At 37.8% G+C, this 21,526-nt stretch overlaps 1 protein-coding gene across 1 annotated transcript in view; it reads right to left on the reverse strand.

Annotated features, from left to right (window-relative positions):
* ppp1r37 (protein phosphatase 1, regulatory subunit 37) overlaps nucleotides 1–21,526 on the reverse strand; it is a 38,337-nt gene that overhangs the window by 9,876 nt on the left and 6,935 nt on the right. Inside the window, exons 2-4 of the mRNA XM_055045437.1 lie at nucleotides 10,357–10,454; nucleotides 3,941–3,986; nucleotides 2,092–2,192 (exon numbers count right to left, since the gene is read on the reverse strand). Of these exons, the coding sequence (XP_054901412.1) occupies nucleotides 2,092–2,192; nucleotides 3,941–3,986; nucleotides 10,357–10,454 (245 nt within the window). The remainder of the gene's footprint in view (nucleotides 1–2,091; nucleotides 2,193–3,940; nucleotides 3,987–10,356; nucleotides 10,455–21,526) is intronic.

Here is a 21,526-nt window from a genome sequence, read left to right on the forward strand (position 1 = left end):
AAACTCTGATCTTTTAGTATGCTGATCAGTAAATTAGCTGATTTTCATCACAGTAACTCGTCCCTCAACCACTAGATTAAGTTTAAGTAGAATCATCATAAAAGTTTTTAGTTACTTGAGTTTTTCTTGCCTACAAATTAAATATTAGCAAAGTTCGGGGTAAAACGTGCAACCAGTGCTGAGAGTTAATAAAAAGTGTGATTTGTATTTTCCTCTGAGGACAGAAACGTAGCAAAAAAGGAAAACCAGAGAAGCTAGATAACACAACGTCCTCCAACCTTTCGCCTTCTCATGCGTGTGTGTGTGTGTGCTGGGAGACGCTGCAGAGTGTACACACGCGTGTTTATCTACAGGGCGGGGGAAGATGAGTCACATTCAGTCTAATAAAAACCACCCCGTGATCACACTCTTCATGCCTGCTTCTCCACATGTTTCTCAAAACATTTCTCCGCCGAACTGCTTCTCCGCTTTCATCCTCCCAAAACCGTCCCGACATGAGGCCACGACGCAGATGTGACTCTCTGCGTAGTATAAACCATCTTCTGCATTTCTCTCTCACCCACTTCAGAAAACGAATCCACCCTCTCCACAACTCGATGCACGATTTATCTCCGTTGCTTTATAAAATCAGATGAAACAGCGGTGCTCCTTCCATAATTTATCCTTTCAAAGTTCTGCTTCATCGGAGCCCAAAGCCAGACACTTGTCTGTAGTGACTCAGTTAATGACTCACTGAGCTAATTCATTCATTTTTCCGGAAAACTGCACCAAATCAGTAAAAAAAAAAGGAAAAGAAAAAGCTCTAAATGTCAAACTGCATTTATTTGGATACTGTGAAGGTCATATCTTCAAGAAACACGCATTTATAAGCAACATGACTCATCCAAATATTGAGGCCTGATGGCTTTTCCCTTCAAGGGAACAGATTATAAAAAATGCCACCACTTGTAAAGTAAACAACAAATATTTAGGATAAAACTGAGACAAAGTATCTGTAACCTTTAGGACCCTCTCAAAGATCTAAAAAAAAAAAACAAGCAAGTGATTCACATTAGCAGCAGGAAAGCAAATTGTTTCTCCAAAATCACATTTTAAAGAAAGTCCAGCAATCTATTTCTTTCAAAATCTTCTTCCAACATTAAATCAGGCAGCATTCATTGGATCCAGGAAGTCATAACGTCTATTTTGTTCAGTGTGAAATGAGTCTAACAGTAACTTTATGTATTTCTCCACTGAAGAGAAAATCATCTCAGTTCGCTATCACAGTTTCAATTAGGTCACATTGTGTGAAATAAATAAATAAAAGACAGAGACATCTTTAGTCTCTGATTTAGTTTTTCTGAAATCTATCTGTGGATATCTGAAGGTAGAGTTTGTGACTGAAAATGAAAGCAAGAATGGAGATGGTGGTTAAATTACCCCGCATTAGTATGTGCTCTAATAATATACTTTTGTTAGTGAAACAAGCTGGTGCTTTAAAGACAAGAGCAATGTAAGTTATGATTTAACTAACGACAACAGAAATGTCAAGCATTTATGAACAAAACTCTGATTTCTTGAGTCCAAGCCTGAGCTCGATTTAGTGAGGTTAAAAGTTAATAAATAATAAAAATAATAAAAGGAGCTTGTTTTTTTTTTGTTTGAATAATGATGTTTAATGAAGACCTAAAGAGTCCGTCAAAAAAGACGTATCTCAGTATCTCAAGGGACGCCTGGGAAAAAATTATAGTTAAGTAAAAAAGTAAGTTTGTCCTTAGAAGTCAGTTTATTGTTAGAAATTGAGTGGAAAATCAATCAGTAAGATCAACTTTATGCACTCAGGTTGTGCGTCTGTCTCTTGTGTGTATTATACATCATCCTGTGGCTTTGGAATGAGCAATGGTCAAAACTTCGTCCCAGTTCTTCGTACACTAGAACATGTGCTCAACCCCAACATTTCCAGTAGTTATTTATTTATTTTTTAACACAAATCAACATCTGGGATCAGATAAATCCATGACGACCCCTCCAAATCCTGGAGAGGATAATCACAGATCGAATTTGGAAAGCAGAAACAAAAACAGATGGAGAGATCATTTCAAGTTATCTTACATCTTCATCCAGGTTGGTCTGCTCCAGGTCTATCACTTTAAACTGGACTCTCTTCAGAACCTCCTCCAGAGACTCGCATGCTTTGTAGTCCAGCTTCTCACCTGAGCACACAAACACACATTTAAGAATTTATGCTCAATAGGAGAAGAAACGAGGTTAAAAAAGTTGTCAAGACCACAGATATACAAAAGTAGAGGGCTCAGTAATTGGCTGGTCTGAACTGTTCATGTGTGAATGTAAGAAAATGACTTGTTTCTGCTAAAGATTGATTGAAAAACAATGAACCGGTTGGGGGGAAAAAAAAGAAAATCTAAATCATGTTTTTTTTTTTCCAAAAACACACCAGACTACGCCCTCTAAAGACAAAAACATTCTTTAGAGTGGAAAAAGTTATTGAATGATGAAGAGTTTTTCAGGTGTCTAACATAAAGTTGGAGGAAGAGCAGACAAATACAAGTTGTTTATATCAATGCAGTTTTTTTCTACAACATTTAGAGGGGTATCTGGAGTTGGAGTGAGCGAGACCTTTAGTTAGTACCAGAAAATCGGCTTTGCAGCAGGAGTCTTGCTGTCTGCTATTGAGTCTATTGAGAATGAGACTTTTAAAAACTTAGATGAACACTGTTTGGTAGCATCTGCCCTGGTGTTGTGTGACCTCATCTCCACTCCTAAAATGGTTAATGAACACGTACAGCAGGAAGATATAGAATCACAATTTAAATTGTGGTTCTTCATTTGCTTTTAATGTAGTTGTTAAAGAGAAATTCAAAATCAGCAGTTAAAAAAAAAAAGAAAAAAAAAGGTGACCATAAATCAGCCACAGCATTCTTAATGGAGCGTCTCTAGTTTCTGGTCATTTCTTCTGAAAGGTTAAAGGAATCATTTCCAAATAATATGGAGCACATCATCACTCAGGGGTAGAAAACCTTCGACATAGTTTCCAGTTATTCCCACAGTGGCTGTTCCAGCAGGTTCACCTCAAGTTCAAACTGTGATGTGTTCAAAGCAATTGCACAAGAATGCAAAAGTCAGATCTCAGAATCTGCACGTCTCAGAGGGGAAAAGGTAGAAGTTCATGATGAGAAAACATGAAAAAGACCAGAGCAATGCACCTTAAATTGAAAAAGTTGTATCTAGAAAAATAAAATAAAATAAAAACAGAAAAACAACCATGTACAGGAGTTTTGGAACAATAAAAGCTGGAGTCATGCAAGTGAAAACCTCATCCTGATTTAAAGGCCCTGGTGTGGCTTAACAAAATCCTGCAAATTTCTATTTACTGAATAGATATAAAGACGAAATTTCCTCTGGATTGGGGCTGAACCTAATGGTTATTTTAGTAATGGATTATTCTGATGCTTAAAACAGATAAAGAAATGGCACAATCTGCATATTTTTCATTAAACTACTAAAGCGCAATGGTAGAAGTGCAACAAAATAAAATAAATAAGAAAATAATTCAACTACTTTTTGGGAAAATGCCACTGAAGGAGTTCTGAGTAGAACAGACAAAGAAGGCTTTTCACCTTAAATGCAAAATGTTTGGGGGGTTTTTTGTACAATTTTGCCTTAATTAAGGTTCTGACTGTTGTTCTTTCAGCAAATGGCCATTTTTGGCATCTGCATCCTCCAGTGAACAATTAATCCCTGAGTAAATTAGAGTTGACAATTATTTCAGTAAAGGATTAATCACAATTAATTTGATTAATCATTTCAGCCCTATATGGTTTAATAAAATATCTTGCTTTTTTGACAATGCAAGTTCATCTGAGCTTAAATTAACCTATTAAAGGAGGACAAAAATACACAAGTTGAATGTACAGCACTGCTGTGTTATTTTTGCGCTTACCCTTCAGATCCAAGCATTCGTTTCGCTGTGTCAGGTCTTTCAGTTCCTACAGAAACAGAAAGAAATGTGGTCAGAGTAAGTTCATCTTGTCCATCAGGCTGCAGCAGACTTTGTTTTTCACATGATGAAACTTTCACGTCACATTAGAGGAAATTCAATAAAGTCTGTACGAGCGGTTTGCATCACAGATCTCGTGCAAACCGAGATAAACCTTCGGTACAAACATTAGTTCAAGGCGGTTGAAGCTGCAGACTGAGTCCCAGTGATAAGAAGTTTAAAAGAAACAGCGTATCGCTGGCAGAGCGACGTCATTGGTCAATACAGGTGGGATCCTCAAGACATGTTTGGTTGATCCTTTCCTTTTCTTCATTCTCTGCTGTGTTCTTATAAATCACACGCCTTAAAGTCTCTGTATTGTTTTACCGCAATAAAAAAAAAAGTAGAGGAAGGTGGAGTTAATCTTTTGGCAACTTTAAGATGAAAAGCTTCCCAAAGAAGAACACCTTATATGGAGACTAAGGGTGGCTTTCCTCATCTTCCCTCAGCTTCAGCTTTGCACAGTTTAGACAAACTTGAGGAGTCTTTTAAACAGGAACAGCAACAACAACAATGCAAAAGTGAAATTAAACTTCAACCCACAAAGTTACACTATGAAAAACTAGAAAAATGGGTTGTAGAGTGAAAAAAAAGAAGGGAGAAGTGTCTCTCAATTTCAGGTTTTGAAGCAGCTCTGAGGAACATTTTGACTAAAATGTACAGTCAAAATGAAAGCAAAACTGGACACCTTTAAAAAAGAAAATGAAATAAAAATCCTGCTTTAGGCCATTTATTTCTTCGAAAATGTATTTTATACTCCATTTAAGGTGAAACATCTTCACCCAAACGAAAACAAACCAAAATAGAACAATAACTACTTTCTTAACAGCAGACGGTGGCGATAAAACGAATACTGATGAAATCACAGCAGGACCACATTAAATCAATTCAGCTTTTCCATTTGGTGCCTAATATTTATTGTTTATCCCTGGAAATAATCTAGGGCAGCCTAATTTATCCTTTCCTTTCTTTCTCATCTGTACTTTCATCACTCCGTGACCTTTTGGTACAGATAAACTTGCATCCAGTGTGAGCATCTGCTGCCCTGAGACTGTCCAACGGGCTACAAGCACACAAATGCTTGTTCATTACACTTGGAATATATTAGCCAACAATTATTGGGCTTCAAATAGTCCTTCACAAAATAAATAATGCACACAATGATGATGCTATGACTGTATAGTCGCAATACATTGGTTAGCCCTAAAACAAACCATTTAGTCCTTAACCACTGTGAACGTGGCAATAAATATTTTCAAATCTTAATAAACGATATGGTAAGATCTGTGATATAGACACCATTTCAAAGATGTATGGTAAATAGTTTTTCTCAATTGTTTTAAACAAACTTTTTTAGATATGTAGAGCCCCAGTAACAATGAATATCCCGATCTAGAACTGCATAGGATTCTGGGGGTGTAAGCAGAGAAAAAGATTTCATCTGATCAACCTTTTAAGGTGAGTTAAGGTTGGTGAGTTGCCTCAACTAACTAACTCTCTCACTCTTTTGTTGCCTTGCAACAATCTGCTAAGTAACTGGTGCAGCAGCTGTTTCTGGTTTTGCCAAAGTGTCTCATAAATGCTTAAAAATAAAAATAAACAATGGAGTGGGGTGAAGACAGGAAAGGTTATGCCACTAGTTTTTCAGAATTTTAAATATTTAAAACCAAAAAATAATCAGTAATTATCAACATCGACCAATATGAAACTTTTATGTTGTGGTATGGTTTTTGGCCATGTCGTCCAGCACCTAGACATGAATTTAATGTATACAATTCTTTCTAACTGGACGTGCAAACACTTCATCATCACAGCAAACTGAAATAAAATTACAATGATTTAATCTTGGGTGATAAGAAAATACATTATTGCAATTGTGCTTCCTGCTGATCTGCTCATCCCGGCTATGATGTGAAACATAAACGTAATGAGGGTTTTAGAGGTGGTGTTCTGCACCTGCTGGTTCCCACGTGAAACCAGCCTCAATGTGTCTTGACTGCAAAAGTTAATTCTAGAAATTTTTACATCCAGAGCTCCTCATGTGTTCACCTTGACCACTGACTGACTATAATGGCACCACAGATTGAAGGCTGGTATTTAACCTCCTGTCCTGGTAAAACATCCAACCAGCCCACACAAACACGAAAACACACAGCATGCTGCCCTCAAAACTATGCACCAGCAAATCCCAGTCTCTAGATGATTGCCTCGTCCATTCAGGGTGAACTCTGCAACCCGCCCTACTGCCTCATTGCCGTGGCTGAATGTAACGATGACAGAGTTCATGGCCTCTTGCATGACTCGACTGGTTTCAAAAACATGATATTATGGTACAAATACCACATGCAAGAAGCTGAGCCATTGTTACACTAACAGAACGACATGAAGTGTTTGAGATAACAGAGTTTGTGTATTCAAGGGAAAAACAGACACGGGCATTAACAGTCTCTGGTGACATTATGTGAAATCAAACTAGACTCCGTTGAGGGAAGGAGACTGATCTCTTAGGGGATTTTTCATTTGGTCTGCGCTTACCTACGATGAAAATGGGCACATGTTGGGAACGCTGACCAGATCAGAGTAAGTTCTTCCCTCTAAGCTCTGCCAGAACCCAAAATAAAGCATGACACATCATGGATCACTTCATGAGTGTTTGTGCTGTGGGTGGACTTTCAAAGAACAAGCGTTTTAATTTCTGATCATTTTCATTTCTCATTGTTACTATGTGCAGGGTTTCAACATATTTTTAACGTTACAAAATTCACAGTGACTTCAGATAGATATTTCCAAAGGGGGTCACGATTTAAACATAGCAGGTAAAGGAGGGAGAGGTGCATGGATGGATGGGCAAAGAGAATGATGCATAAAACTTTTACTGAATTAGATTGAGAATTTATTTTAAATGTAAATATTTTAAACATGAGAAGCACTTTTCTAAACCTCCTTATGTAGAAACCTTGTATATATGTTAAACAGGACAAATTAAATAAAGCCACAATATATAGTTATTATACAAATATTTTTTCATATTAACTAAATTCTTACAATGTTACATAGTGACAGTTTTAGTAAACCTATTTAAACATAAAACTGTCACTATGTTATGACATTACAACACAAAGTACATAATTTGTCAGAAAAACAAAATAAAGAAAAAGAAAATCAAGCTCCTCTGCCATCTCCAGAAATGTCTGAAACAAACAATCAGAGTCAGGAGGAGGGTCTTACGAGTGTCAATCATTCTGGTGTGGAAGACTGTGTGCAAAAGCTCAAAATTGATAGTTTGTCGCAGCTGTGCAAATGGCAAAGAAACAACTCACCATTGCAGAAAAACAATTTATCTGTCGTCGTCATGCTAATTAGCTTGCGCATTCACGGCACTTGGTGTGAGCGTGACTGATGGCACTCAGACCCTCTTCCTGGCTCTGATTGGTCAATTTTGACTAGGAGCGGTGTTTTTCTGCAGATGGCAGCAGGACCAAAAATAGGAGCGAGAATGGCTCAATTTCCCCCTGTTTATATGTCATATAGTCTCAACACAGTTAAAGTTTCAATAAATATGTTAAAAAAAGCACTATATTTTTATAAAAGGTAGCAAACAGAGCTTTAACTGGTTAGCCAAAAGCAACAATGTCTGCAAAGCAGATTTTTAAGGAGCCTAAAATGTATTTTAGTCGATCACAAATATGACTCATATGTGGAAATCAATAACAGCCAGTTTAAAATAAAACTAATCTGTCCAAAAACCATATCTATCTGCATGATACAATGCTTACCGTCTTAACAGAAGAGCGTATGTGCTACCTACTTTAGCTTTAAACATATACAGTGGACGGTCTGCAAAATCAACGACATGTCCTCTGACATATAGCTCTGATATACAGCTCGTAAATGATGAAGGACTTATGACAGTAATTTCATGTAAAGAGAGAGCCTGCATGTTTATCTGTACATTAAAAAGCTGAAAGCAGCCTATAATTTTACATCTCATTTACAAACATTTGCCAGTTTTTTTTTTTATAACAGCTACAGCATTCAGGGAGATCATATGTCTACACAAACAAGCATTTAAAAATGACGGAAAAACACTCTTGCTGCAGATGGAAGATGCAATCAAGAGAAATGTGACACAAAGCTACCAAGTTTCTAAGGTTTAGGACCCCGGTGGGAGGAACTGTGCAGCAGGCATTCAACAAGCAGCTACTACATAGTCTTGCACACACACACACACACACACACACACACACACACACACACACACACACACACACACACACACACACACACACACACACACACACACACACACACACACACACACACACACAAGGCAATATGGAAAATCACCTGTAAGACCACTGGCCGGTCGCCACATGAGCAATCCAGCAGGACTTAATAAAGAAAGCATTGAGTGAAAAAGAAAACTGTAAATATCTGGGCAGCTCTTGCCAAACACCTCCCACCGTCCAGTCATGGTTACGTGACCAGTTACTGCAAGGATGACTCAGCAGAAATGGATGGTCTCTTTACCAGACAAGAGCTCTGCTAGTAGAGAAACCGTGACAGTCAACATCGGACACAAGTTGGTAAAATTTCCACAGGATGTGACTGAAACTCAACATACATGACAACATTTTAATAAGTTAAGAGCGTTTGGACTTTGAATTTACTTTCTCTAATGATTAAGGTGGACGTTTCCAAACCCTGAAAACCCAGACGTGGCACATATCCAAACTTACGGGTTTCCTGCCTTCCCTTTTGTGTTTTTGCTAAATTAATGTCAGACTCTGGGGATGTGGTGTTTACCACCCCCACAGGAGATGTGAGTGCTGAGCTTGGGAGCAGAGATGCATTATTAATTCCTCCTGATTGTTGTGCCACTGCAGAGCACGCACTGTAAACTGTTTACTGTCCCCGCTTTAGAGGCTTTGCACATTTGTCGTGACAAGCATTTTGAATGATGGTGTCAAACAAGAAGGAGGTCTAGATGAAAATATGTTCCACACGGCGAGGAGACTGGTCAGCTGAGAGTTTGGGATCTCAGCCTCGTGTGGATATTCACATTAATGTGCTAAGCTGCTGTTGTAAAAAAATAAAATAAAATCAAATCACATGGGTACATTGCACTAGTACACTTACACACTTCAGGACTATATGTCAAATTTCCAGCTTCCAGAGTGATATGAATTGCTGAAAGACAACTGTTTTTTTCCCTCAGGGTGGCTATATATTCCCCATTTCCTCTTGCGCTGTTACAAAAACATATCTGACGTTCAGAGGAAACAACTCCCAAATGAGGAAACTCCAACTACAGTAATAGATTAAAATTTGTGCGTCAGATCACACACAAAGGCAGAATATCTGCAGAACAATATGGATACTTTAGGCTTCCTCAGAGGAAGATGAAGAGCTGAGGGTTTGACACGACGAGACTGTAGTCAAGAAACTATAACTGGACCTGATGATTGCCTTTTGTGTTTCTCTGTTTTAAAAACCCTCAGTTCTATCAATTTATTTGCTTGTGTTTCATAATGTGCTGTTTTCTTCAAAGACTAGTAAAACTGCATTCATCAAACATAGTTAATAAAAGGATAAAAAAACAGAAGAGCATCCTGCTACCTGTGTAAAGGCCCTGACTGTGTGCTACAGAAACGTTCACGGTCCCGATGTGGGGCTGTAAGGCCAATTTACAGTGTCTTTTTAAATTTAATTTAAATTGTAGTTAGTGGATTGACTTCTATGATGTGAACAGACAACGTGACCTGTGATGGTGTGGCTCTTTTTCTGTGTTGGTGTGGCTCTTTTTCTGTGTTTATTGCAGATTAAAAGAAAGCCAGCCAATATTTTCTGATGCCGCCTCACATTTGTCATCGGTTGTCTTGGGTGACGAGTTCCAAATCTGCTCTTGGCTGACTGAGGAGTTTCTTTTGATTCGCTCACCATGAATGATTTTGCCAGCAACAATTGCAAAAAGTGGACCCAGCTTGAAGAGATCACATGCAAAACAACCTGCAGAGCAAGATTAAATGTTTGAGCTCATTATGTTTCTAAGGAAAAGCTCATTTTGTTGCAGCTCCATCTGCAGCATGAAGGACTGGAAAAAAGGTGAACAGCTCACAAAACAATAATAAAAAAATTAAAGCTAATAGTTTGTAGGTGAGTTTGTTTTTGATGCAAGACAATCATGACATTTCACAACTATAAGCGACAAGTTATAGACCATTTCAATTCCACACCTCCATTCAGAATTTATTTAGTCAACATTTGTACATACAAAGCCCAGCAAACGCGTCACCAAATGTCCTTTTGTTGCTTCTTACCTGTATTTGTTTGAGCACTTTGGGGATAGGTTTACAGTTGAGTTTCTGACAGGCCTGCTTGTAGGAAGAGAGAATCTCCTCCACCGTCACATTCTGAGCTGAAAAACACAACAAGAAGGTAAAAAAAAAATGAGAAAAAAGACCAACAAGAAGGCAGAAACGTGAATGAGGATGGCTGGATTCTCTGCACACATTTTGAGTGTTTAAAATGCTGAACAGTTGTGATTGTCACCACAACACTGAATTCAGACTAACGTACCGAAACAGAAACACGGCTGTGGCGACACTATTAGGACACCTAACGCCCTTTAGTTTTTCTAAATGGTCACATTTAGTTATGAAGCCATACTTCAATTACATATAAATGTTACTATGACTGTATTTCACTTACTTTTTTTTAAATTAAGTGATAAAAGTCTAAAAAACATTTATGTTGGCTCTGAACAGCACCGAGGACAACCTGATGCTACTCATCATCAACTCCTGTTCGACCAAAGCTTCCCTAAAATAAAGTGTAGGACTGAGACACAGAGAAAATACTTTGTTTTACTGCAACTTGTTTGTGTTTGAGCCTGAGGGAGCACTCCGCTCTGACACAGAGGATCAGAAAACATGACCCTCCCTTCCTTCCACCCCCCACCTCAGGGTGCCCCTACTTAAAGCTGCAAAAAGGAGGTATTGTTCTTGGTTTTTGTGTGGGTTAAGTGCAGTTGCCATCCCAGACTGTTGCAGAGACTAACTCCAGTCAGATGACTGGGTAACATTCAAAGCTACTGTTCTGGCTGAGAGGCTCTGCTGAAAGATGAAGTGAGGCACTCATGCAGAGGAGGTGAAAAAAAAAGAAATAAAAGCCCACAATAGACAGACATGAAAGCCAGAATCTATACACATAAATTTAAAAACATGAGGACAACTGATCTGACTGACAAAAACCGGAGAATAATTATGGTATTTGTTTACATGGGCTCTCCACACACACACACTCAGCACTCTGCCTGTGTGTGTGTGCATCTGACTTTTGCTGCAGTCAGCAATCTGATTTCACAGAGGTGAGAAACTTGTCTCCTTCACTGTTCAGCGGCATTCATCACTGGTATCCTCGCTCTCTTGCGGAGGCTCTCATTAAGTTCATCACCCAGCGCTTTGGTTAAAAGCAAATTCTGGAGAAAAATGCTGCAGTGCATCAAATCGGCGATACAAGACCCACATTTGTTGGATTTCTGTCTTCTAGAAAAAGCTCATTTTAATTATAATTGCTCTGCACACAAATGAGAAAGCTGACAAAGCTGCTGAATTTGGTGGTGATGTAAAAAAAAAAGCAAAGGATCAGACATTTCAGTCATATCCAGGAACGTTGCGGTACTACAGATTGGCTTTGAGAAGATATTTTCGAGTCTTGGTCTCGTCGGAGCCACATTTTTATTTATTTATTTTTCCTCAATCAAGTCCACAACCTTTTTTTAATTTCAGCTTGGTGTGCATCTCCTGGCTGCATCAGGACAAGTCTTTAACTCAGAAAATTGTTGCTTTTCTTGATACATTTGCAGCACCATTATGATAATAGCAATGGTCTTGAAAGCTGTCTTGTATGGATTCAGTCCTGGTTTTCCTACACTCAAAGTGTTGGTTTAAGATAGCAAAAGATGTGAACAACCAGATTTAAGACTTTTACTGGATACTTCTAACATAAATATGTCTTTATTTAATCCACTGTAGCACAAGTTGCATCTTTAGGGTCATTGCCCACTATTTCAATCCTCCAGCCATCTTCACATCCACTCTGACCACCTTCCAATTGAAGAAGAGATTTACAGATTTCAGATTTTTGCTATGAAAAGAGAAAACTTGCCATGGAATGTTTCTTTGTTTGTCTATCACCTAAAATCACAACTTGATGCATGTGGTTTTAACATGAGGAATTCAGAAGAAAAACTTTACTCACTGTAATCTTCAATGAAATGCTTCACAAGGCGACATGAGACTCTAAACATTTGTGTCTTTTTGTGAATTGCACAGGTATAACATGGGTGTAATCATTTATTGCAACATTAACAGCTTAAATATGTGCTTAATTGTGGCATTGGCAGGACATACCAGATTGATGCCAATCTGCGTTAGTATTTTACCTCTGAAATGCATACAAAGCGAGCTCTGTGACGCGAGAAAGCAGTCTATTAAATTTGTTCTGTACAGTTCATGCATTCCAGCGAACAAAGTGTCCTTGGAAAAGTGTTATTGTGGAGCAAGTGTGTGAGTAAACATTTCCTGAAACGAGGTGGGGTTGGGAGGTGGAGAATGCCTTATGCTCACAAGACTGTACTTTCGCGCAACTTATTAATTAAAGAAGGATAGTAGGGGAATTGGCAAAGAGCAGAGATAATATAATTAAAAAATGATTCATCACCGCTATATTAAAAGAGTTCAAGGAGCGTGGCGTATGACCATTCCTCCAAATTTAAACCAAAGAGTGAGCTGAGGAAAAGAAAGGGAAACAAACATCAGTGCCAACTGAAGTCAGTGATAAGAGTTGAAAGGGTGCAGAATCAGTAAAGCCTGAGCAACGACTGCTGTCTGCATTTCTGCTGGCTCTGCCTTTGTTTTATTGCGCTCTGCTCAGAGCTGCTGCTACATGCATGGAGGGGAGTGGTGATGAGGCACGCAGAGAGGGAAGGAAGGCCAAATTACTGAGCCAGGTTATGTCTTAGAAACACAGATTGAGAACTGGTGGCACGCACAGCCAGAGAGGCAAAGAGATTAAAAGGTAATACAACAATGAGTCAGGAAATAAACTCCACATCAGAAAATGAAACAAAAACGAGACTGAAAGCACAAACAGTACAGGAAGCAGAGTCCCGATCTAGAAAGGAAACACATTCACAGACCAAGAAGGTTACACACTATTGGTCTTGTTTAAGTAACTGCAAGAGAAGAATAGTTAAACTAGCATTTATTTTACCCTTTCAAAATCATGTTTTTGGCTACATATTAATCAGCTTTGAGTATAAAAGGATGACCCCTTGACCTTTATGATCTGTACCCAAACCCTATATAGTTTCTACTTTTCATTAAGTATGTGATAAATAAACCAAACCAAGAAAAAAATTTGTATATTCTGTCCGTCCAACACAAAAAGTTCAACAGAGCAAATGAACTGTCCACCAAAACTCATAAAATCTGTGTCTTTAAAAGATTCGAGGCAAGATGTTTCGCCACGCTGATATTTCCGGTTTGGAGGACACAGAAGAAGAGACGACTCTGCTCTAACCACAAAAACCTCCAACAGGCCACATCTTTAGATCTTGTTTGTGTTTGCTGCCGACAGCGCTCCACAGTACTACAGCAGAGTTGTCTAGACTGTGGTCTGTGCAACAGAACCTTGTATTCTGCTGACTCCGGTTCTTGGAGGTGAACTGGGCTGTGCAGGGTTAACGGCTAGAACCGATGCTTTTCTGACAAGTGCTGGCCAGTTTAGCACAAATGTACCCACAAACATTTTGAGTTCCCACAATGTTTGTTGAAAATAAAAATCGAGGAATTTTGATTGTGAGGGAAAACGGACAGGCAAAACTTACACAAATGTTTCTCCCTTCATTCCCTGACGTGGAGAATTACTGCCAGCAAACACACACATCTATAGCTGCAGTGAGGACATCAGTGTGATTAAATCCAGACAACCCAGAGACACAAACTAATGGCAGAGCAATACAAATGTGCCACATGATGTACTCCTGCAGATAGACGGCCTTTAATAGACGACTACAGACGGCCAAAACTCTGCTACAGAGGTAACTAACGGGGACACAGCCTCCAGCTGGCACTGCAAGAACACACCGACTGTCTGCCTGAGAGCTTCACACAAAGGTCAACGTTTTAGAGTAATTCCACTAAACTCTTTAGAGAGTGAAATTTAATGTGGGATTGTGGGCATGGTGCTTAATTTGAGCAAGTCCTGAAACGTAGGGCTTAAAATGCTGAGTAATCTAGGACACCCTAACAGAAAAGATGGTTTTAAATGTGTAATTACTATAAATCACAAAGGGAAATAGGAATGATATCATCATCAACTTTAGGTTTATATTGTGCATTCCTACCTAGGAGTACAGAAAAAATTGATAAAAATGACCCAATATTATTTTGAATTGTTTTCATTATTAAATGATAATTTAAATAAGGATTAAATCAATCTAGGGATAGTTTTGGATCACTCTTCTTTGAAGTGCAAAGTCACCTTTGTAATTTTCTGATTATAATTGTCATATTCCTTATGCAACAATTAGTTTCATCTTAAGTGTTTTTGCTGTGAAAATAAATCTGAAATATTTCTTGCAATTCTGCGCATATTGGAGTGGAAGCATTTTCTAATGCTTCTTTCCTCTCTCTTCAGAGACAAGTTAAGGCACAAAAAACCTAATTATAACAAAGCCAGCTTTTTAATCAATCCACTCATGCTTGAATTTTAACTGAGGGCATGATGGTTAATCTGTTTCCTTAAAATATCTTGCTCCCTCAGATTCTGAGAATGAACATGTATAAACAATGATGCACTGTGTTTGTATATTTTGACTCTTGCACTTGACTGAAATACTTCTTTGTCAGAACAGCGCCGTAAAAGTGAGCTACCTCAGTTACCGCACCTGTATGAAACCAGAACCAGCTGGGCTGATGTCCCAGGGCAAAGAAAAACAGCCAACAACGGAGGAGGTTTAACAGTCATGAATTTTAAATCAATTACTCAACCTGAATAACAGGCAGAGCTGCAACAAGTACAAGCGCATGTTCACCAGGGAGAGCGTTGAACCAACAATATGACCTAGAAAGCCCATCCTTTGGCCTTCCACACCTCAACTCACTTGCATAACACCTTCAGTGAGATCTTGATAATTTCAGAGGAGGTAGCTACTGTATATCAACGCACTGTTGTATTATTAGTTATTGATATGGATATTTTGCCCTCAGAAAACTGCGTACCATATTCATCTGTTTGTTTTCCCTGAAGCTTTTCCATGAAGATACTACGCTAGAAAACTTGCTAAGGCAGCCGTTCATCCAGCGGCCTGTCGAGTTTTTGAGTTAAAATTTTTTTTTATAGCTGACAGGAAATTTTAAAGTACCACATGATAATTATGAGTCATTGTGTCATTGGAAGATTAAATTCTGAGCAACTATAAAGTTGCTACGCCTGGTGGGGGCACACGTAAAGCCTGGTGGCCCGCCAGGCTTATAAAACACTGGAGCAAACCCTGCTATAAGTCAATTGTTTTCTTTTGAAAAGTTACCATTCAAAGGAGCCAGGTGTTTTTTTTTTTTATAAAAATGGCCATGCACCCACATAGGAGTCCCATAAACATTATTTTATTATGAAAAGACCCAATACCAAGTGCACATTTTAGCATAGTAGCCAGCTTCTGCATATATATGCCCATTTTTTACTTTTCATTAAGAGTATAAGCACACGTTCAATACTCACTTTATTTCATGTTGTCACTAGAACCTTTTGTCCTGGTTTGTTAGGATTTTCACTAGATTAAAAGTATCAGTATTTTTACTTTGTTTCATTTTGTTTAGTTTTTTTACACTTTATGTCTTAAATCAAGGTGTTCAACTCTTGTCGAGCAGGTACAAGCAATCAAACAGCAAACTTAAGACCCTGTCAGATAAAAACCTGACAGGGTCAGGTTTTTATCTGACAACTCTGTAAGAAAGCCTTAGTCAAAGTCTTTATCACGTCCTACAAGTGTCGGTATAGACTGACCTACAGTGTGCCAACAGTGGAAGCGTAGGCTGGGCAATTCAAAGTTAATATTTACCTCTGAAATTATCACAAAAATATCATACACTAGCAGAAGAGGACAATGAATGCATTAATTCTATATACATTATCATTTAAAGTTGAAGATCAAAAGAAGATACACAAGTTTAAGCCTAACTTAGTTAATTAAACACCATTTAATAGAAAAGGTCTTACTATCCACCCTAAACAGGCATTTTGTTACACTTCAAATAAAAAGAGAGAAGTGTTTGATATGTGATCAGTTGCTACACAAGGAAACATCAAAGTACAAAATAACAGAAAGAAACTTCTCCCTCCCCAGGATACTGAACAGAGGCATTTATGATAAACATCGAAAGAAGTGTTAGAACACCAAAGGGGCCTAATTACTCCATCATGAAGTTCTTCAAAGGCGCTTGATGTTTAAGCCAAACCTCGGGGGCCTGTATAAGCATGAAATTCTTACCTTTTCACATAATAAAGCAGAGTTAACATTCTGCTTTCCCTCGAGGAAACTGTCAAATGAAGTCACTGCCAGCCTTCAGACCTCCGACATCTTAGACAACTCAATCTAATACCAGCATTTCTTGAAGAAAAACAAATCATCGCTGGGTTTTCCTCAATGCTTAGCTTGCATTTTGACCTAGTTTCAGCACGTTTGTTATTCTCTTCATCTCAACCTCCTTTTTCTACCTTCATCACTCATTCGTTCCCTTTGCTTAACAGACAGGAAAACTATTTGTTCTTTCACTTGTGCAACACAGAGCAAACAGGCAAAGGTAAACGTCTACTTATTTTCAGAATAGCGCCAGACACCACCTGTACATAAAGACAATGGTCACCCTGTGGAAAGATTCTGTAAAAATATATTTCAAAAACAGATTTCTTCCAAGGAAGATTGATAAAATTCTTTGACTTGACTTTGACTTGCATGGAGAAACAAACACTCAAAGCCAGGAGTAGGATCTGAACGCTGTCAATCATGCCCGTGTGCGTGCCAAAACCCACCAATTTTCTGCTGTGATGCGATTTCTCCACTTCAGCAGAGCCCATCATAAATGGTAAGGACAGTTAGCATGGATACCACAGACGGCCTTTTGCCGCCATTAGCATACTTAGCATCTCCTTCATGATGTTGTTTGAGCGCGCCAAGACCCTCCTCCTGGCTCTGATTGGTTGACAGTGAGTGATGCATTACTTCATATGGCAAAAGCAGCACAAGGAGGAGGAAGAGATTGCTCTATTCAGATCATCTGTCTCATATTATGCAATCATAATATGGTGACGGTTTTAACAAATATGTGAAAAATATTTTTAATAATAGCAACATTCTGCAACTTTAACAACCAACACTGTCATTTAAAATCTGCATTTGGTATTCGACTAATATTTTAATTGGTCTGATATTGTGGAACAGTGACGTGACAAACATGCAAAAAAATAAAAAATAAACACTTCTTCACAGAACTGTATGCTACAATCCTAAATTCTGGATGACCCAACTTGAAGATAAACTCAAGTAGTGACGTAAAACGTAGTGAACATTTGCAGTCTATACAGATAAACAGTTGAGGTGTCAGCAGAGAATATTGTTGGAGTAAAACAAACAGTGATTTGCTAACCAGCTAATACAACCAGCACCTGTTTTTCTAGTGAGGCTACATTAAGGGGATCACTTTGAATTTATTACTGCATTTATAAAACTATGAAGACAGGAAACGGCATTAAAAGATTTCTCAACAATTCAAAGAATTTTGCACCACCAAGGAATATCAGACACAGAGCGCAGGTTGGAACGGTGACATGTCAGCAGGGTAATTACTGTCTTCAGCAAGATAATGATCCAAAACATATGTCCAAGCCAAGATAGAAACGGTTGAGACACAAAAAGAGGAACCAGGATCTTGGACGACCTAGAGATTATGCAAACAGAAATAGCCAGATACTCCTGTTAGTATGCTCCAACTTTGTAAAACGTTATGAGAGATGGATCAGAGCTGGTCTATTGGCAATGGGAGGCTGCATAAAGTGTCAACAGGGGAATCAATAAATGTGCCGTTGTGCATTTTAAGTAAATTAGACTGTTCCCTAGTGAAAGAGAAGAACACAAAGGTTGCATTTATATCTGCCTCTCAATGGATATGCAGCCATTTCAATTTTCACTCTAATAAAAAGTACAGTATATCATATTTGGTATATCTGTTCATATTTCTATCAAAACTATGGAAACTTTGGGACTAAAATAAAAGCATAAATGCGGGAATAAAATGCCTTGCTGTCCTATGCTCCAACCCTGTTTACAGTCATTTTGCACTTCTTTGTTGTGGCGCGTGTTGTGGCAGCAGCGCCATTAACACGTAGCAGACAGCTGACTGGTTTGTCAGAAGTGTGGCAAAAAGACTGAGCTGAGAATTTGAACCAGCATGCAAAATGAGAGTCATATAAAATAAACAAAAGGATGCAGTGATGGTTTGTATTCAAGAGACATGCTGGTAAATGATTAAAATTGAAATCTCCAGAGTAATTAAATACAAACCCCAGAGTGAAATTTTCCCTTACAGTAGAGAAATAAAGGACTGATGTTTTGGACTGAGAAAAACTCATGTTCAACATGGATTGCACTGGATTTGGATTCTTGCAGATATAACTAGAATAGGGCTGCAACAAAATTATTTTTGTAATCGAATATTCTGTCAATTATTCTGACAATTGGATAAAAAAGATTGGTACATTGTGCGGTGTTTTCATTTCATCAAACCTTTTTTTAGGCATTAGAAATATATTAAAACATTCAAATAAACCAACTAGCAATCCATTTTTTAAATAAGAAAATGCCTAAAGGGAAATTACATTTAGTGAATTAGCTAAAACTATGCCACTTGAGGAGTTTTGGGTAAAACATATTTATGGATTTTTGGTTTAATTACTGTTTTATTTTTGCAGCAAACTGCCTTTCTTGAGTCTGTATACGCCAGTCAATTATAAATGGATGACTTAATTAGCTGACTTATTTTAATAATTGATTGACTAATTGGTTCAGGACGAATCTAGACAGCCATTACAGGCAGGTATCAAAAATTAAAACATGCATGTGCAACATTAGCATAAAAAACCCTTTTACATCTCATAAGAATTTTTGTTACTAGATTAAACGGCTCTATTCAATTATCTCCAACAGTTTGCTTGGCATTATTTTCCAACGTTAAAGTGTTTCTGTCCAGTCTGCAGTCGTTTCCAGCTTTTGACAGGAGCTGGAATGAAAGGAGAAGAGCAAGGTATTCCTGTTTGACAAGGACAGACGTGACAGCAGATATATCAGTAACAAACAACCAGTGACCTTGTTCTGTGTCGAACTGTGTTTTAACATCCCAGTGAAGAACCTCGAGTCAAAGGGCAGGATTCAGCAGAAAGCATACAGACATATGCTCACTTCTTTAATTTAGAAGACAAACAAAGATGCATGAGCTGTTTGGTTAAATAAGCTTAATAGAAGAAAGGTGCAAACAGGAGGACCAGCTCAGCTGATATCAACAGGTGCTTTTGTTCCTCAAACATTAGCAGACATTCATTTGCGAGAGAAACATTTTGTTTCAAGCATGGAGGTAATTTATCAACAGCTTGTTACAATATGTTGCAGAAGTTGAGTTAGGAATTATTTATTTTAAGCAGTGCAAATGTTAATGGTCATCACTTCCTTCATGTGTTCGTGGATTAGCCAGTTGACCTGCAGACGTTACGACGCTTCTATCTTTTGAGTATCAAAGATGCTAATGACAGCAGCAGTCGGGCAGCATGAGGTTGTGTCAACCTTGAGTAGAAATGGCATATTATGATTCATATGTTCTTATTTAAAACAGAAAAGCAGCAAATATCCCTGCCATAGCATAGGAGCTATAATTATGTTATAAATTACATTTATTTGCAGTGAACCCCTCTTAGTCACTTTTCATTATGGTAGATTTTACTGTGAACTGTCACAAGAAAAAACATTGCCAGTTTTTGATTTTTTTCTTAAATGTAACAAATAAATGAAGTGTTGATAGAACACAGGCTGCTGTTTGGCATCTGAAAATCAGCTAAAATTGCTGGTGATTGACTCTACCTCCAAAATTAGAAATAAGGAAGAGTGTAGATGATGGCTTGTCATAACTTTTAATACTTGGTACTATTCCTGTTATTAAAGACAAATAGTGCCAAACAGTTTTACTGGCAGTTACCTTAATAAAATGGTGGGTGGTCAATGTTTTTTGCAAACAGAAATATTAGCAGCTAAATCAGATTTTTTAATGAACTTCCAAGCACTTTAGTTACCATCTTTCAGCCAGATGCCCAGCAATGTGCAACGGACGCTGCATGATAACAAATCATATTTAAGCAACTTTAAACCATCTGGTATGATGAGTAATTTTAGTGGCTCTGAAATGTATAATTAATGGTGGAAAGCGTCTCACTCTGAATTGAAAGAAGGTCTAAATCTGTTTCAGATATTTATTTTTTCCTTTTCCTGACATTTATTTATTTTAAAACACTTTAAAGGGGTATGTTTCACAGAAAAGGAACAACTAATCTAAAACCAAGCATAGAAAAAATCTCTAGTAAAATAAATGTTTCAATTTTTAATTACAACCATTTTATTATAAACTAAGAAAAGTGATCTTTGGAAAAAAAATTACAAATCAAAATTTAAAAGCTTGGATGTTAAAACACTGTCATACATTATTGTAAGAGTGTCTTTATCAAACATGTATTTTGCTTTGACAACTGAAAAAAAACAACTTTAAATTTTATAATTGTCTGTTACAACTTGCCATTCTCAATTATCTGTGTAGTTTTTGCACATATTCTACATGGAAATAGTCCCTCTTGTGTTTGTAGACATGCTTCACTCTGGAATACATAAAATTCATGAGTAAAAAGTTGGATTTTTGCTGTCATGGCATGGTATGTAGGCAGGATGTCAGCCCGAGAGCTATAATGCTTGTAAAATAATCAGCTGTCAATGTGAAAGCTGCTTCTGCTTCGATTGCAAATAACGAGACATAATCGCAATCGAATTAAGTCTCGTTAATTGAGATCAAACACAAACTTTGTGCTATAGATATTTTTGCATTTTCAAATGGAAATATTGCGGTTAAGGCCTTTATGGTTTGAGCTAGCACTGAAAATTAAAGCTGTTTTATGGGGTGAAAAAACTTGGGAAGAGAAGTGGAAAAGGACAGGGAACTATACAGCGAAGGGAATTCCAGGAATCTCAGGATGTGATGCAGTATTTGCCCGGGCCTGGGGAACAAACAACCCTCAGGTCTTGACTGAAGAAAAAAACAAAAAGAAACCTCTAGCATATAAAGCAAAAAAATATATAAATAAACGCACATATTTCACCTTTTTAGGGAGCAAATA

This window comes from Poeciliopsis prolifica, unplaced genomic scaffold (genome assembly GCF_027474105.1).
Source record: "Poeciliopsis prolifica strain line A6 unplaced genomic scaffold, Auburn_PproV2 SCAFFOLD022, whole genome shotgun sequence".
NCBI classification, from domain to species: Eukaryota; Metazoa; Chordata; class Actinopteri; order Cyprinodontiformes; family Poeciliidae; genus Poeciliopsis; species Poeciliopsis prolifica.